Source organism: Leptopilina heterotoma, unplaced genomic scaffold (genome assembly GCF_015476425.1).
Source record: "Leptopilina heterotoma isolate Lh14 unplaced genomic scaffold, ASM1547642v1 Lhet_53, whole genome shotgun sequence".
Taxonomy (NCBI): domain Eukaryota; kingdom Metazoa; phylum Arthropoda; class Insecta; order Hymenoptera; family Figitidae; genus Leptopilina; species Leptopilina heterotoma.
In genome coordinates, this window is record NW_025111115.1 from 1,541,854 (window position 1) to 1,558,562 (window position 16,709).

General features: G+C 26.4%; 2 protein-coding genes across 4 annotated transcripts; one reads left to right on the top strand and one right to left on the bottom strand.

Moving 5' to 3' along the window:
• Nucleotides 1-2,778: 2,778 nt before the first annotated feature.
• Nucleotides 2,779-5,693, bottom strand: LOC122508144 (transcription factor SPT20 homolog). 2 transcript variants are annotated; one of them, XM_043621274.1, is made up of 2 exons: nt 5,516-5,693; nt 2,779-4,670 (listed from the first exon to the last, which is right to left on the bottom strand). In XM_043621274.1, exons 1-2 carry the CDS (start codon nt 5,554-5,556, stop codon nt 3,212-3,214), a joined length of 1,500 nt encoding a protein of 499 aa, XP_043477209.1. In that variant the 5' UTR covers nt 5,557-5,693; the 3' UTR covers nt 2,779-3,211. The 2 variants fall into 2 exon arrangements, with proteins under 2 accessions (XP_043477209.1, XP_043477210.1); XM_043621275.1 differs by lacking the exon at nt 5,516-5,693 and adding an exon at nt 4,866-5,041.
• Nucleotides 5,694-6,880: 1,187 nt separating this feature from the next.
• Nucleotides 6,881-16,698, top strand: LOC122508173 (zinc finger CCCH domain-containing protein 14). Of its 2 annotated transcripts, none has more exons than XM_043621331.1 (7): nt 6,881-7,087; nt 7,522-9,231; nt 11,086-11,236; nt 12,040-12,200; nt 12,352-12,649; nt 12,781-12,913; nt 16,005-16,698. In XM_043621331.1, the coding sequence occupies exons 1-7, from the start codon at nt 7,049-7,051 to the stop codon at nt 16,237-16,239; spliced, it is 2,727 nt and encodes a 908-aa protein (XP_043477266.1). In that variant the 5' UTR covers nt 6,881-7,048; the 3' UTR covers nt 16,240-16,698. The 2 variants fall into 2 exon arrangements, with proteins under 2 accessions (XP_043477266.1, XP_043477267.1); XM_043621332.1 differs by having other exon boundaries at nt 11,086-11,218.
• The last annotated feature ends 11 nt before the right edge of the window (nt 16,699-16,709 follow it).

The following is a 16,709-nucleotide window of genomic DNA, read 5'->3' on the forward strand; positions in this document are numbered from 1 at the left end:
GAAACCTCAATTCTCCTTCAACTAAAAATTATTTCTAATTATTAATCATCGGTTAAAATATGTCTCTCTTCGAGGAATTGCAAATTTATTTCGACAATTTAAATTTTTCTCTCTTGACAATTTTTCCCTCTTCAAAAATCAAATACGAGAGAAAAAAAAAATAAAATCAAGTTAAATTTGAAAATAAAATGATTAAAATAATAAATTAGAGGATAAACTTCTTCTACATTATTCCAAACGTATTTTCACCTTTTCTCTTTCTCGTTAAAAAAATTCCTGCATTATTCATATTTAAAAAAAGAAAAGATTAATTTCGTTATTTTATTTTGAATTAGAGAATTTTTTTCTATATTTTTTGATTCTATAAATTATTATTCTGGATAAAGAAAACTTTTTTTTGCTCTAGTTGAATTTTTAAAAAAATTTTGAACAGAAGAAAGTTAATTAAAAAAAAGTTCACGTCCAAACGATAAAATGAAAGAAAGTTCAGATTTCAATCTCATATATCTGGATGGAATATTTAAAGAAAAGCTTTTTAAAGAACTTCTTTTTAAAATAACATGTAATTACTCATAGAAATTGTTTTTGTCGCATTAAATTGTTTTTCACAAGGAATAAAAACTTTATCACCTACTTTTTATTAGAAAGTTGATTAAAACGAATAACCCCTTATAATATAATGACTCAAAAAGTTTATAGAAAACAGTAAAATCTTTTTTTTCAGAGTTTATAATAAATAATAAAACGCGAAATAATATACTGTAAATGGAATTGTAGATTCACCACAGAGAAAATTATTATTTTTAGTGTAGAAATTGCGGGAAAATCTCATTTTAAACTAAAATATTTCGAGAAGAATCAAAAGAACGTTTATCATTCTCTGATTTATATATTTAGAGCAAAATATAAACTCTATCAATGATAAAATTTCCACGATTTAAAGTTCAAATTATTTGGATTCAAATGAAATTTTTAATTAATGAACATTTCAAAGCAAAAATTTTTTTTAATCAAAAACCCAACAGAATTAAATTATTTTCAAAAATTTTAATGAAATTCTTTTTAACAATTCAATTTTTTTCCAAATAATTTTAATAAAATTCTTCAAAATTCAATTATCTTCAATAAAATTTCACAAAAAAATTCAATTAGGTATTTAAAAAGAAATATTATTAAAAAATTCGTCTCAAGAATTTAATTATTTCAATTATCCTTATAAATAATAAACTTTTTCTCCAAAATTCAATTATTTTTAAAAGTAATAAAATTCTTTACAGAAATTCAATTATGTTCAAAAATTTTTTTAAATTCTCCTCAAAATTTCAATTATTTTTATAAATGATAAAATTCCTCCCCAAAATTAAATTATTTTCAGCAATTTTAATAAAATTCTTTTCAAAATTTCAATTCTTTTCAAAAAATTTCCTTAATTCAATGATTTTCTATATCTACTGTTTTAATCAATTATAAAACAAATTAATTTTTTTTTCCTTGAAAAATGTAATTATTCTTAAAGAATTTTATTAAAATTCCTGGAAAGAATTCAGTTGTTAGTTTTCAAAAAATTTATCGAAATTCAATTATTTTCAATTATTTTAATAAAAAATCCTAAAAGAATTCAATTATCAAAAAAATATTTTTTATAAAATTTATTCTCAAGAATTTAATTATTATTTTCAGAGAAAATTCAATTATTTTTAAAACGATTTTAAATAAATTTATCAAAAAATCCAAGTATTCTCAAAGATTTTATTTAAATTTAAATATTTTCACAAACAATAAAAATTTTCTCTTGAATTTAATTATTGAAAAATTTGTAATAAAATTCTTTGTAAGAATTCAATTATTTTCTTAAATATTGAAATTCTTTAAAAATCAATTATTTTTAAGAATTCAATTATTTTTATAAATAATATAACTTATTGTAGAATTTCAATTATTTTTAATACAATTTTAATCGAATTCCTCGAAAAATGTAATTATTCTTAAAAATATTATTGATATTCGTAAAGAGAATTCAATTATTTGAAAATTTGTTGATAACGATTCTTTATGGGAATTGAATTTTATGAAACATTCAATTATTTAATAAATTATTTATTTGCATTTTATTTGTATTTAAATAATTGAATTCTAGTAGAATTTTCTAATAAAAATTGTTTAAAAATGAATTTCAGTTAAAATTTTAGATAATAATTGAATAATAAAAGCAATATAGCCTAAATTTTTAAAAATAATTAAATTTTGAAATTAATTTTTTTGAAAAAGTTTAATTGAATTTTTTTAATATTATTTTAAGTTTTTATTTTCTAATACCTATTTAATTGAAGAATTTACGACTAATTGAAATTTTGGTAAAATTGAATATTGTAAACAAATGGATTTTCAAATTTTCAAAGAACTTTTTCGGAAATTATTAAAAATTAATATTGATAATCGATTTAAAGAAGAATTTTAGTTAAAAATTCTTGTAAATAATAATTGAATTGTAAATGATTTTAATGTCATCTTTAAGTATTATAAAAAATTTAATTTTTAGTTTTAAGTAAAATGTTCCCTTATTTGACTCGAGGTTATATTTTTGTCAGTAATTTGTCCGTAAATGGTCTACAATTTTTAATTTTTGGTCCGCAGAGTCCGTATTTTTAAATACTTTCTCTGGTTCGAGCTCTGCAAAAGTAATTTTTGTAAATTAACAAAAATTTTTTCCTAGGCGTAGAAAAAAATTTAACAGGACTTCCGTCGAAGGATATTTAAAATAAAAAATATGTTTATACGTATAATGTAAGAAATTATTTTTATTAAAAAAAATTAGTTAATTAAATTAATTAATTAATTTAAACAATCGCACCCTATCGACTTGTTAAAATTACAGTAACAATTACAATTTCGAATTTTACCTGACATTCAATTTTTCCAATTGTTTCAAAAATTGTCTTTAAAATTTGGATAATTTACAGTTTTTTTTTTGTTTCTATAATTGGACAACAGGTTTTAATTCCTTAAATTTTCCCTGATCTTGCGCGAGTATTCTGTAAAGAAAAAAACGAAAATTTGTCAAAACAAATTGAATTTTTCGTTTAGTTTAGAGTTAAAAAAGCACAAGTCAAAAAAAGAAAAGAAAAGGAATTTCATCACTCAAGACAAGAGAGAATCACATAAATAATTATTTTCTTCGTGACACTATTTAAGGCATTCATTCACCGCACTTTCACCGCCAGCATCGATCATCAGTCGGCACTTTCAAGTTCCGATAGCACTCTAAAGCTCTTTCGAGTCTCTCAAGATATTCACGAATTTCATCCTCGTTTAGTGACCTAGAATCGGAGCGTGCGAGAGACCTCTTCTGAACAAGAGCAGTGAGCATGAAGGTCAAGGCCGGTATTGTCATGCCGAGTAAAAATGTTGGATTCATGATATTCTTCATTCCATGTTTTGTGAAACCACGAAAAAGTTCTGCTAAAATACCATCATCCTGCTTCGCTTCGCCATTCAATTTTCCGTATAAATGGGGTTTGATTTTGCCAGTCTTTGCGATGTAATTGTAATAATGTGGATCGTACGATTGCGCGTACAATTGGGAATAATAAATATCTTTGGACGGTGGTGGTTTGTGTTCGACTTCAGGGAACCATGGACTGGCATCCTCGTAATAAACTGCTGGACTGTTAATCATCGGTGCGCCTCGAGCATAAGTAGGTGGCCTCGAGTACAACACTTCCACTGGTGGCTTTATCATTTTCCCCGGATAGACGGGTGCTTGCATAGGAGGCAGAGGAGGAGGCGGTCCCTTGTACATTCCCGGACCGACTCTGGACTGAAAAGCCGGGCGATAATTCATTCTCTTCATTGGGCGACGATAAATCGGATAGTCGTTTCGCGACTGAATTAGCGGAATTCGATGGTAGCCAATTTGGTACTGATTCTGATAGTTGGGTTGAATTTGATTTAACTGCTGCGGTTGGACGTTGAGACCGAACATTTGATCCTGAACGTTTTGCTGAACTTGAGTCCTTTGTAGTTGCTCCTGAATTAGCAACTGCTCCTGTTGTAATTGTTGCTGCTTCTGCCTCTGAATAATTTGCTCCTGTTGAATTTGCTGCTGTCTTAAATATTCCTGCTCCTGTTGTCGCTCCTTCTCTCGTTTTTCGTTTTCCAATTGCTCCGACAATCCCTGACCACCTTGGAGATAATAATTCAAGGCGATTTCCGATTCCTGCGGTGTTTTTGAGTTCATAAATATCTCAAGTGCCAAGTCTGCAGGATTTTGTCCCGGAGTTTGCTCCTGCTGGACGGAATTAACATTCAGAAAATTATCACGAAGTTGGCGGGATTTTTGACTCATTGGAACGAGTTTAAGAACTTGAATCGATTCCTCTCTGTTTTGGACTGAAGTTTCCATTGGTTTTTGCTGAGAAATATTTTGAGCCTCGGTGTAAACTGGATAGAGCTTTTGCGGAGTCACCGATTGTTCCTTCAGTGTTAATTGATTCACTTCATTGTTGATACTTTTTTCGAAATTATTCCCCCGAGCTGATCGCGCCGAAATTTGAGACTCTTCAGCCAAATAATCCGTGTTCTCAGTCAGAGGATTGCCTTCGAAATTTAGCTGAGCACTGGTTAGATGAACGCACAGGAAGAAAATAAACTTCTTCGAGATCTTCATATTTCTGCAAATTAGGATTTATTCTCAATTATTTAATAAATTGAGAAAAAATATTTTCTCAATTATAAAAATTAATTTTTAATTGTTTGCTTAAAAAATTTTAATTTCAATGTAAATTAAAATAAATATAAAACTAAATATTAAAAGAAAAAAATATTGAATTAATTAAAATATTAAAAGAAAAATAATTAAAACTCACTTTTGTGTCATTTTTAAATTTATTTAAAAAAAAGTATATTTTTTTTAACTCAAATCGTTTAACGCGTATGATATAATGGACCACGAGTTGCGTGACGAGAACACGCGAAACACGTCCATCGAATTGAGAGGAAGTAAAAGCACTGATGGTTTTCTTGATGAGAAAGAAGCATTCACTTTGTAACCTCCCTACCTTGTCTGACCCGCACCTGTAAATCCCACGCATGGGACTAAGTAAAGACTTCCTCAAAAGCCAACATTCCATTGTCGGCATCTTATTATCAAAATCTATCTACTAATTTTCATCAATTTATCACTCGCACACATTCTACTTTCTCAGTCTCAAGGAACTCTCACTTTTAAAAAATTTCAATTCTCCATTGTCAATGTACATATGTAATGAAATTGTTTTCCTTTTTTTATCTCATTTTCAGAAACATGAAAAATTAATATTACGAAAATCAATTAATTAATAATTTTCAAAAATAACGAAAAATTGAATTAATTTTTTTAATTTAAATTAAATAAAATAACTTTTTAAATTTAAATTTTAAATCAATTTTTTAATGCAGATATGCAAAGATTAAATTGTAAAACTAATGAACATAAGTTACACTTTTTTAAAATATTGGAAGTGAAAGGAGAACTTACCGCAAAATTATCTTTTTCGACGTGTCTTTACAGTGGTCCATTCGTCTTCGATTTCCATTTGATCGTTTAAAGTTTCGTCACTCTCGGACGAGGAATCATTTTGTCGGGATTGTTGTCCTGAATTTGTCGAAATTTCAGTAGTTCTCAACCAAGATTGAAGGGGAGGTAATTTTTCAAGTTCTGCTAATTTATTTTCACTTTCAGAAACGCACAAACGATAAAATCGTACTAATTCTTCGGCAACATGAACGGCACTGTCATCTTCAAGTTCTGTATTGAATGTAGTGTCCATATAATCTTCCAATTCATATGCAACCTCGGAAGGAGTTAAATTTTCTGCAAAAAATAAATATACTAAGGTAAAATTCAATTAAAGAGAATAGTAATGTTAGTCTTCTAATATTAATATATTTATTATATATGAAACTGACGAAACTACAAGTAGTTGAAAAAATAATAGCGACAGTAGTAGTGTTTAAAAAATTACTTTTGTTACTTAATTTATACATATAATATATTCATTTCAAAGAGACTTACCATTCATAAAGAAAACCTCTGTAATATATGGACCAAATCCTTGAGCATGTTCTTTCGAACCCATTCCATGTTCTACGGCCATCTGTAATAATATTAAGGAATGATTATCAGAACAAATAAAGTATTACAAAGACAAATTACTTGATTTACATAAATAAATGTGAATTCATATTAACTTGTTTATTACGTACTAAATAATAAATTTTTCGGTGCTTAGACATAACCTCAATTCACGTTCATGATCATTCATGAACGATACATTAATAATTTAACACAAATTTCTAATGTATTGAGTTTTTAAATTTACTTACTTTTAATGCTGTCCAATTACTAAAAATTCTTTCTGTTACTGATAAGAAAAAGTCTTTTTGATTTGACATTTTTTGAAAATTTAGGTTAGAATTTTTTTCTGCCTAAAAAACGTGTATGTTGTTTTGATTTTGAACAAAATGTGGAAAGAGAATGGAAAGCATGGAAAGTAAAAGCAGCGTTTAAGGTGAGTCCATAATAGTCATCCCAATTCCAAATAAGATGGAAAAGGATAGGTTCAACATAATTGTGAACATGGCCTTATGAAGCCAGAATTGCTAAATTACTTTAGTAATTTAATGTCTACTATACTTTCAAATTACTATTTATATAACAATTTCTGTTAATAATAGGTAATAGTAAATGGATTTTATTTTGTAACATATTTAGTAACAACATATTAAAATCAAATTAATTTTTACGCGATGACAAAAGTTGAAACACTAAATACAGTGTGAACGCGTCTTTAAATTATTTATCCAGAAAGAAAAGTTTCCTCTCTATTTATAACAAAATCTTTAATGGTTACATTACAAGTTAATGTAGTCAGATTTTTTTTATTAAAGTAAAGTAAAATTTTATTCGATTTTACGAATATTAAGTTTGTAGATAAAAAAGTTAATCTAACATAAAAAATATATTATTCAATCACTTTAAAACCATGTGCAGTACATACACATTTTAAATATGGATATTCGTGGTATAGAGGTTACAAATCAACTTAGGGTAATAAAGTTTATTTAAGATTTTCTATTGTATAAAAAAAGAATTTCAATTGTATCAAAAATATACTCTTATTATTTTGAAAAATTTAATAAATCGATACAACAAAGACGAATAAAATTTAATCTTCAAAGCAAACAATTTATTTTTTATAACTATATGAATTTTATGTATTAGTTACTTACGTCAATATATACAAAAATGAATAAGAAGAAGAAGAAATAATTTTATGAATCAGAAATTATATTAAAAGTTTGAAAAACGAAATAATTTTTTATCACGATACTAAAAGAAAGCAAATCGATAGAGCCACTATGTCAGAGCTTGATTTTTGACCAAACTTTTTTTTCCTTCACTCTAGATCAATTGAATCTTTTTTATGTTTATAACGACAATTGATTTCTTTTTTCACGTAACTTTTTTCTTTCCCTTTTCAGAGTGCCATTCGTGCCAAGCTACTGGAACTTGGTGTTCGCTACGATGAAGAATTACCAGATTACATACTGGTTATGGTTGTGAACAAAAAAACACGTCAACAGATGCATGAGGATTTACATTTGTTTTTAGAAAACAATACTGCACCGTTTGTTGATTGGCTGCATGATCAAGTACTAAAGAAACTACAAAAAGTTACAATCGCAAAAAAGAAAGTGTCGAGGGAATTTGTGCCAGCCGTTATTATAAAACAAGAAGAACAACGTAAAAAGAATAAAACTACTACCTCGTTTTTAGAAGATCACAATACTAACGATTTGCCAAACAAATTAATCGATAAACCTTTGAAAGAAGATAAAGATATTGAAAATGAACCGACAAAGTCAGAATTTCCAAGTGAAAGTAATGAGCAACAAAATTCCAAGAATGACACTAAGGAAGCGGAATTGAAAGAAAAAACTACAATTTCATCTACTGAGGCAGAGAATTCAACTGTGAAAAAAATCACAGTAATCGACCAGCAAAAATCAAAAGAGGTTTTAAAATCAAGTAAATCGCAACCTGAACCAGGAACTTCAAAACCAATAAATGAAACAGTCAATCATTCCGAGGTGAATACAAGTACCGAAAACAGTGGAAAACGATCTCAAAGTTCAAATGAAGAGGATGATTTAAATAATTCGAAAAAATTAAAATCCAGTATTGCAAAACCCAAAATAACATCTGTGGTTTCAGTGAAAAATCGTTTGGGTATTATTTCGTTAAGCAAGAAATCGGATTCACACTCAGATAGAGAAATTTCGTTTAAAAAACCTAAACACGAAAGAATAACGACAATATCAACTGATGACCATCCTCACGAATATACCGATCGACGGAATAATTATTCACGCTCCAAAAATATTGAATTCAATGCCGATTCAAGAAAAAGTCGTAATTTCGACATGAAAATACGAGACAAGACAATTGATATCAAAAATCGTCTTGGCAGTTTTCGTGATAATAAATCAAGTCAAGAAACAATTCGAGAAATAATACCCGATAAATCTGGATTAACTATAAAAAATCGTCTCGGAAGTTCCAGCGGTAGTCGAGTGTCATCGCAATCTTCGACAAAAAAGCAAGAGACCATCGACGAGAGAAGAATAGACAGACACGAAAGGAGTAGTTTTCGTGGAAAAAATGTTAAATATAGATTAGGTCCAATAAAGAAAACTTATCGACTGAACGACTCTAGAAATTCAAACCCTCAAGAAACAAGACTTTCGAATTTTAAAGACACTAGAAATTCAAACCATAAAGATAGAAATTCCTTTCAAAAAGAATTTCCCTTTAAAAGATCTGGAAATTATTCAAATTTATCATTTAAAGATGATGCAAATAATGAAGATGTTGACGATGACGACGACGACGACGATAAGGATAAAGCTGCTGTTAATGCTGCACCAGTGAAATCTCACATTGTCGCGGTTCAAAAGCCATCGACAGAAAAGTCTAGTCGAAAGAGATTAAAATCCAACGAGGACGTCAGCGATGAAGATGAGGAAGAAGTCAAGGAATGCAAAGTGCCGAGTAAAGTTATCGTGACACCGAGACCATTAAAACCCTTGCCATCAACACAGAAAAGAGCAACTCAATCTTTATTATTAAGAGCTGTTGCTGAAGCCAATCAATCTGTGGTGTCGCAAAAAAATCCAGAACCATCTCTAGTGGTAAGTAATTCTAGATCGTTTCATAAACGTCATTAGTTAGTTTTTTTCACAATCAATTTAGCAATTTCAATATAATAATTAATATTTGAGAAAGGCGAGGTTTAAGAATAATTATAGTGAATTTTACATTTTTTTAGTAAAAAATATTGTTTATTTCATTGCAAATTTCATTCGCTTATAATAAAAAAAAGTTAATCTTGTTTAAATTTCTCTTTTCATTTCTTTGTAAACCCTTTGATCGACTTATTTTTTTCGTGTATAATAAACAAACAGAAAAAACAAACAAACAGAACATGTTTTTTTCTCAAATTGAAAAGAGAATTTCCTTCGTTTCTAAAAAGGCGATAAAAAGTTTTTTTCTTATTTTTCTGTAACCAGACAGGAAATTTTCAATAACGAAAAAAGTAATTTTATTTACATGATAAAATAACAAAAAATTACTTTCTTACCACTTAATGAGAAAATTGTTTTTGTATATTTAAATAATAAAGAGAGTTACATTTTTACCGAAAAGAAAAAACTTATTTTCTTTTCATTTCAAAACGGTAAGTAATTTTATTGTTATTCTGTTTTTGTCATTAAGAAATAAAAATTTTAAAATGTTATAATAACAGGGCATCACAGTTGGTCCCCCTTTCTCGTTTTGTTCCCTTATTTCAATTTTACCACCTTTTTCACCTTTTTTTCAATTATTTTCAAGAATTAAAAAATTTTTCGCAGAAATTCAATTATGTTAAAATAATTTTTTTTAAATTCTCGTCAAAATTGCAATTATCTTTATAAATGATAAAATTCCTATCCAAAATTCGATTATTTTCAAAAAATTTTCTTCATTCAATGATTTTCAATATCTACTATTTTAATAAAATTATGCAAAAAAAAATCAATTATTTAACAAAATTTTAATAAAATTCTTTCATAAATAAAATTTTATTTTATTGAAAAATGTAATTATTCTTAAAGAAATTTATTAAAATTGGTCGAAAGAATTCTGTTTTCAAAAAATTTATCGAAATTCAATTATTTTCAATTATTTTAATAAAAAATCCTAAAAGAATTGAATTATCAAAATAAAAATTTTTTTTATAAAATTCATTCGCAAGAATTCAATTATGTATTATTTTCAGAAAAAATAAAAATTTTTACAGGAGTTCAATTATTTAAAAAATTTTTTATTATTTTTAATACGATTTTAAAGAAATTTATCGTAAAATGCAATTATTCTCAAAAATTTTATTTAAATTCAATTATTTTCACAAACAATTCAAATTTTCTCTGGAATTTAATTATTGAAAAATTTGTATTTAAATTCTTTGTAAGAATTCAATTATTTTCTTAAATATTAAAATTCTTTAAAAAATCAATTATTTTCATAAATAATAAAATTATTTTTATAAATAATAAAATTTATTGCGAAATTTCAATTATTTTCAAAAATTTTATTTAAATTCGTCGTATTATGAAAATATTCAAATTTCAGCAAAGAATTTCATTATTTGTGAAATATAATTGAATTCTTGCAAAAATTTTTTGAAAATAATTACATTTTTCGAGGAATTTATTTAAAATTGTATTAAAAATAATTGAAATCGTATACTGTGATGCCTGTAATAAAGACAAAAAAAAAAAAGAAAATTTATTTAGCATAAAAAGACAAATAATACATTTTAAGTAAAGAAGTTAGTATTATAAGTTTAAGTTATTTTTTTTTCTTTTATTTAGGACAAGGACTGAAAAATACTTTTGGCTTTTCTTTAAATGATTATTTTGGTAGGTTAGATATCGTATATTAATCATCTCTTCTTGTTGGTTGAATAAAATTTTTTGTTAAAAAGTTATAATGAATTTTATTAGGAAGTAAAGCCCCCTGTTAAAAGATTGAAACCATCCGGATCATGGACTGGAGGTCAAAATTTGTCAGTGCACTTGGATTCGCAGAAGAGATTTGTCATGGAAAATATTCAAATTGAATTGACAACTGTTACTGGTAATAATGAGAAACCTTGTAAGTATGTATTTTCTCAACAAAAAACCTTTTATGTTTTAATAATGCTATTTAATAAAAATTAAACATTTCAAAAAGTGGTTGTTGAAAATTAATTATTTTTTTACGAATTTCTTATTATTTGTTAGTTTTAATACATTTTTTGTTGGGAATTAATAAATTAATGATTAATAAATTAATTTTGAATTAACTTTCTAAAACTTTCTGAAAAGTTGTTTTTAATAAGAAAATATTAAAGGAATTTTTGCCTTTTTTGAAAATAATACTTAACTTGTTATTCACACCTGTTACCCCCTGAGGTCACTGTTTATAAAGCCCTCAATATTTAGGTTTTTACACAAATGTGTAGACAGTAAAGAAAAATTTACCGAAAGGAATTCCCATTAATGAATAGTGACAATAAAATAAAGGCTTACAGGTAGATACAATTTCAGAGTCGCAGTCGGTTTATTGAATGTATGTTGTTTTCTCCAACCACTTATACCCCCCAGTGGAGCGGTTTCGATACCGCTCGAACAAAAGACTTGAAAATAATTTAATTTGAAATTAATTTGTTTGGAATTACCAAAATTTTATACAACCAAACACTTGCTGGCTTTTGTAATTATTTAAGATTTAAAAAAAGATTATTTTCCAATAGTGGAAGTTTAGAATAAAAATCATAAGAGAATTAGAAAACAATATCGTCAATGATCGTCTTTGGTTTGGAAAATTGTAATCACAGGTAGCCAAGAAGATTTTAGTTGAAAAATGTTGAGAACTCTAATAATATTCTTAATGATAATACAATTTAATTTTTTTAGATGAACCACATCAAGTCACTGATGAGCACATAGGAGTTGTGAGGTCATTATTTCAACAAAGTAATAACGATCAAAAGTTTTTGGTCACACTGAATGGATATAACAATAATTTGCCCCAAGAAAAATCGTCTGATGAAAATGAAGAGAATTTAGATACAGAGGTAATTAGGTTTTAAACTATTTAATTTAAATTAATAATTAATAATAATTAATATTTAATAACTAGGTAATAATGAAATTAATTTTGAAAACCTATTTAATTTAATGTTTGTTTTAATAATTTTTGTTAATAATAAATCATTAAATTGACAGTTAAACGATTGTGAAGAGCAGGAAGAGTCTGTTTATAACCCAAGTGCGTATCAAGAAAATGAATCAGATATAATTGCATTTCACGTGTCGAATACTGAGGACGATGATAAAGAAGATGATGAATCGAGTAATTCGAAGCTGAGTAATAACGATGAAAACCAAAATACGGAAAATATCAACGATACTGAAGAGCCGCCGAAAAAGTCCAGGAAATTAAGTCCCATAGTTTATAATAAATCTAGATCACCGACGCCGGAAATAAGTACTAAAAAATCGACCATTTCATCAGTAATAATCAGTATGTTTAAATACTTTAATTTTTAAAATTCTTTCTTTAAGTTTAATAATTTATAAAAGTTTATTTAAAACACAATTACGCAAATTTATAAAAATGATTGCATTTTTTAAAAAATTTATTTTTTACTTTAGGCACGGAGAAGAAATCGAAAATAAACACTGTCTCAGTGTCTCTTAATTCACTGATGGATGAAAAATGTCGATATTGGCCAAATTGCACATTAGGAAAAAAGTGTGCGTACATTCATCCGGACGTTCCTTGCAGGTGAAATTTCTTTCTCTTATTAATTTCCAGGCATCATAGATAGTCCTCTTTTTTCAATTTTATCACTTTTTTGCTTATTCTTGAAATCTAATTTTTCCGAAATATTTCAAAATTAATTCAATTTTAAAAGAGTTGCGTTTTCAACGTTTTCTTCGCAATAATTCAATTTTTCTAAAAGAATTCCATTATTAAAAAAAATTTTTGAATAAAATTCTACGCAAACATTCAATTATTTTCATAAATAATAAGAATTTCACAGGAATTCTATTGTTTACAAATTCCTTACAAATTTCTTCGCAATAATTCAATTATTTTCAATAAATAATCAAATTTTTTAAAGAGATTCAATTATTTTCAGAAATAATAAAACTCATCGCAGAATTTCAATTATTTTTAATACAATTTTAATGGAATTTCTCGAAAAATGTAATTATTCATAAAAATTTTATTAAAATTCATCAAAGAAATTCAATTTTTTGAAAGAATTAAATTATTTTCAAAAATTTTAATGAAATTCTTTTTAACAATACAATTTTTTAAAAAATAATTTTAATAAAATTCTACGTAGAAATTCAATTAATTTCAATAATTTATCAAAATTCAATTATTTTCAATATCTACTATTTCAATAAAATTTCACAAAAGAATTCAATTGTTTAAAAAGAAATTTTAATAAAATTCGTCTGAAGAATTCAATTATTTTCTAAAGTAATAAAATTTTTCGCAGAAATTCAATTACATATGGTCCAAAGTTTAAAAAAATTCTCTTCAAAATATCAATTATCTTTAAGAAAATAAAATTTTTCTCCAAAATTCAATTATTTTCAAAAATAAATTTTAATTTCAATAAAATTCTTGAAAAAATTCCAATTATTTTCAAAAACTTTTCTCAATTTCATCAAATTTTTTACAGATTCAATTATTTTCAATACAATTTCAATCTAATTTCTCGAATATTAAAATTATTCGTCAAAAGAATTTTAATTACCTATTTAAAAATTTGTTGATAAAATTCTTTATGAGAGTTTAATTTTAAAAACATTCAATTCTTCATTAAATTATTTATTTTTGTATTTAAATAATTGAATTCTCGTAGAAATTTCTAATAAAAATTGATTTAAATATGAATTTTAGTTAAAATTTTAGATAATAATTGAATATTAAACTCTCTAAATTTGAATTAGTAAAAATGTTTTTTAATTTGAATTAGTGGCTGATTTTTTGCTTTTGAAATTTGAAAATAGCAGATTTTACTAATAAATAGTCGTTTCTACTAATTTAATAGTAAAATTTACTAATTCAAAAGCAAAAAGTCAGTGACTAATTCCAATTAGTAAACATTTTTACTAATTCAAATTTAGAGAGAAAGTATTATATCTTAATTTTTAGAAATAATTGAATTTTGAAAAGGTTTCAAATTATAATCTTTAAATGTTTGAATATTTCATACTTTTAACTACAAATTGTGTAGATTTAATTTTTTTACAAAGTTTAATTGAATTTTTTTAAAGTTATTTGAAGTTTTTATTTTCTAATATAATATTTGATTGAAGAATTTCCGAATAATCGATGAAATTTCGTAAAATTGAATTGTAAACAAAAGGATTTGAAAATTTTCAAAGAAATTTTTCATAAATTATTAAAAATGAATGAATAATTAATTTAAAGAAGAATTTTAGTTAAAAATTCTGGAAAACAATAATTGAATTGAAGTGAAGAAAGTAATTTCGAATAAGTTACAGTAACAATATTCTTATAATATAGAATAATGATTTTATCACTCGGTAATTTTTAATTATTTATAAAACATGAAGATAACGATTGCTCCGAGTTGAAGACTCGGAGTGATCGATTTCTTCATGTTTCATAACAATTTTTTATAAGTTGTTTAATTTCAAAAAGGTTTGAATTTGAATCTTTTGAAGAATTTTAATTCCCATGGAAAAATAATGACTAATTATTTTATTTTGTAAAATATAGTTTTCAAAACATGGAAAAATTCCGTTTTTTAACCTGGAAAAGTCAGAGAATTTGAAATTAGCGAAAGAATGGCAACCCTGTAATAGAACATAAATTTTTCATTACCAGAAATTGAAAATCGAAGAAAGTTATTGCTCCAGAACTATAAAAGTGATAGACTATTTTGAAAATAAAGCCTACCAAATTCATAGAACTGGGGCGGTTGCCCCTTGCGGAGCAACCTTGTCAAAAGGGTATTTGATTAAAAATAAAAAAAAACAAAACAATCGCAAAAACACTGTTCTCTCAAGCCAGACGCATCTTCTTTGTTTTTTGCTCCAGATCACTTGAATCCTGCATAAGTCGCTTACTTGTTCTTTGTTTTTTTTCCCGTTGGTAATAAGCTTTTCGGAGTAACTCATAAACTCGTATCTCCAAATCCACGAGCCACTCGTCGTCCACTGGATGATTATCACTAGGTCCATTCACCTCTCTCCAATTGTCTGGCATGTACCTTGGAACGTAGGCTTCCACTTCATCTGGAGAATTCAGCAGATCCTGATGATCTTTGTCCGTCAGGTATTTCGAATGATCGTAATCTTTGTGCGGTTTCCAGTCGTCCTCAACTTCCATGGCGACGTACGGTTCGTCTGTAAAGACTGATGATGATGAAGATGATGATACAGACATTTTTGTTCTTATAAAAGAGCAACTCTTTCACACCACGAATATCAAACAGTAAATGAAAATGATTCGTTTTGCAGTTTCTTGCTTTGCTCACCCCTACGTTACCTCCTTAAGAGGTAGGGGTAGGAGTACCTAGGTAGGGGCGGAGTAGAGGTCCAAGGTACCAATAAGGGCTACTTGCCATTTACCTTTTGCCCCCCTCCACATTATTGCAAGTATTTTTATTATTGTGAATATTTGGCGGATTTCTATTGGTCTCCTTTTTTCCAGAAACTCAAACATTTTCTACATTTTTTTAATTTAAACAATTTTCACACTTTAATTAAAGCAGTGAATTAATTACCATCTAGTAAAGTTGTTTTAAAAATTATTGTACATGAAACTTTGATATATTTAATAATTATGTTTAATAAAGAATATGAAACAAAATTATTTTCTTTTTCAGCCTATTTCCTACATGCAAATTCGGCGCCAATTGCCAGTATCTTCATCCAAGATGTAAATTTGGATTGTCATGTACAAAAGCAGGATGTATATTTTCACATCCTCCGGAAAAGTGTAAATATCATCCTTACTGTACAAATCCTTCGTGTTCATTTTCTCATCCCTCAATGGCGAAATCAACGCATTTGCCGCAAACGACTAGAAGAGACAAATTCACCTGGAGAAGACAAAACTAAGTCATAAAAAGAACAAAAGAAAATTATTATTTATTGCATTTCTCATTCGTGCGAACGGACTCGAATTTCATCCAGTCCACTATGATTAAATATATTTCGAAAAGTCATAAGACACATTATAATTGAATTTGTGTTTTTCATAATTTTTGCAAATTATCAAATATAATATCCAGTCATAATATTTATTAAATAAAAGTTTCTTTTACGCAGTTAGTTTTAAACTGCTTTTTGAAAAACATTTAATTACAAAATTAGATATTATTAATGAAATTATTTATTTTTGATTTATTTTTGATTCTTTAAACAAATATTAATTTTCGAGCATTGATTATAAAAAAAGTGTACTATAGAAAAAGAGATTTGTAAAATTTGTCTTATGACATAGCTTTGTGCTGAATATTTCAAAGTAAAATATTGTATTGAAATTTGAAATTATAATAAACGTGAATTGATTAGTCATTTTACGTAAT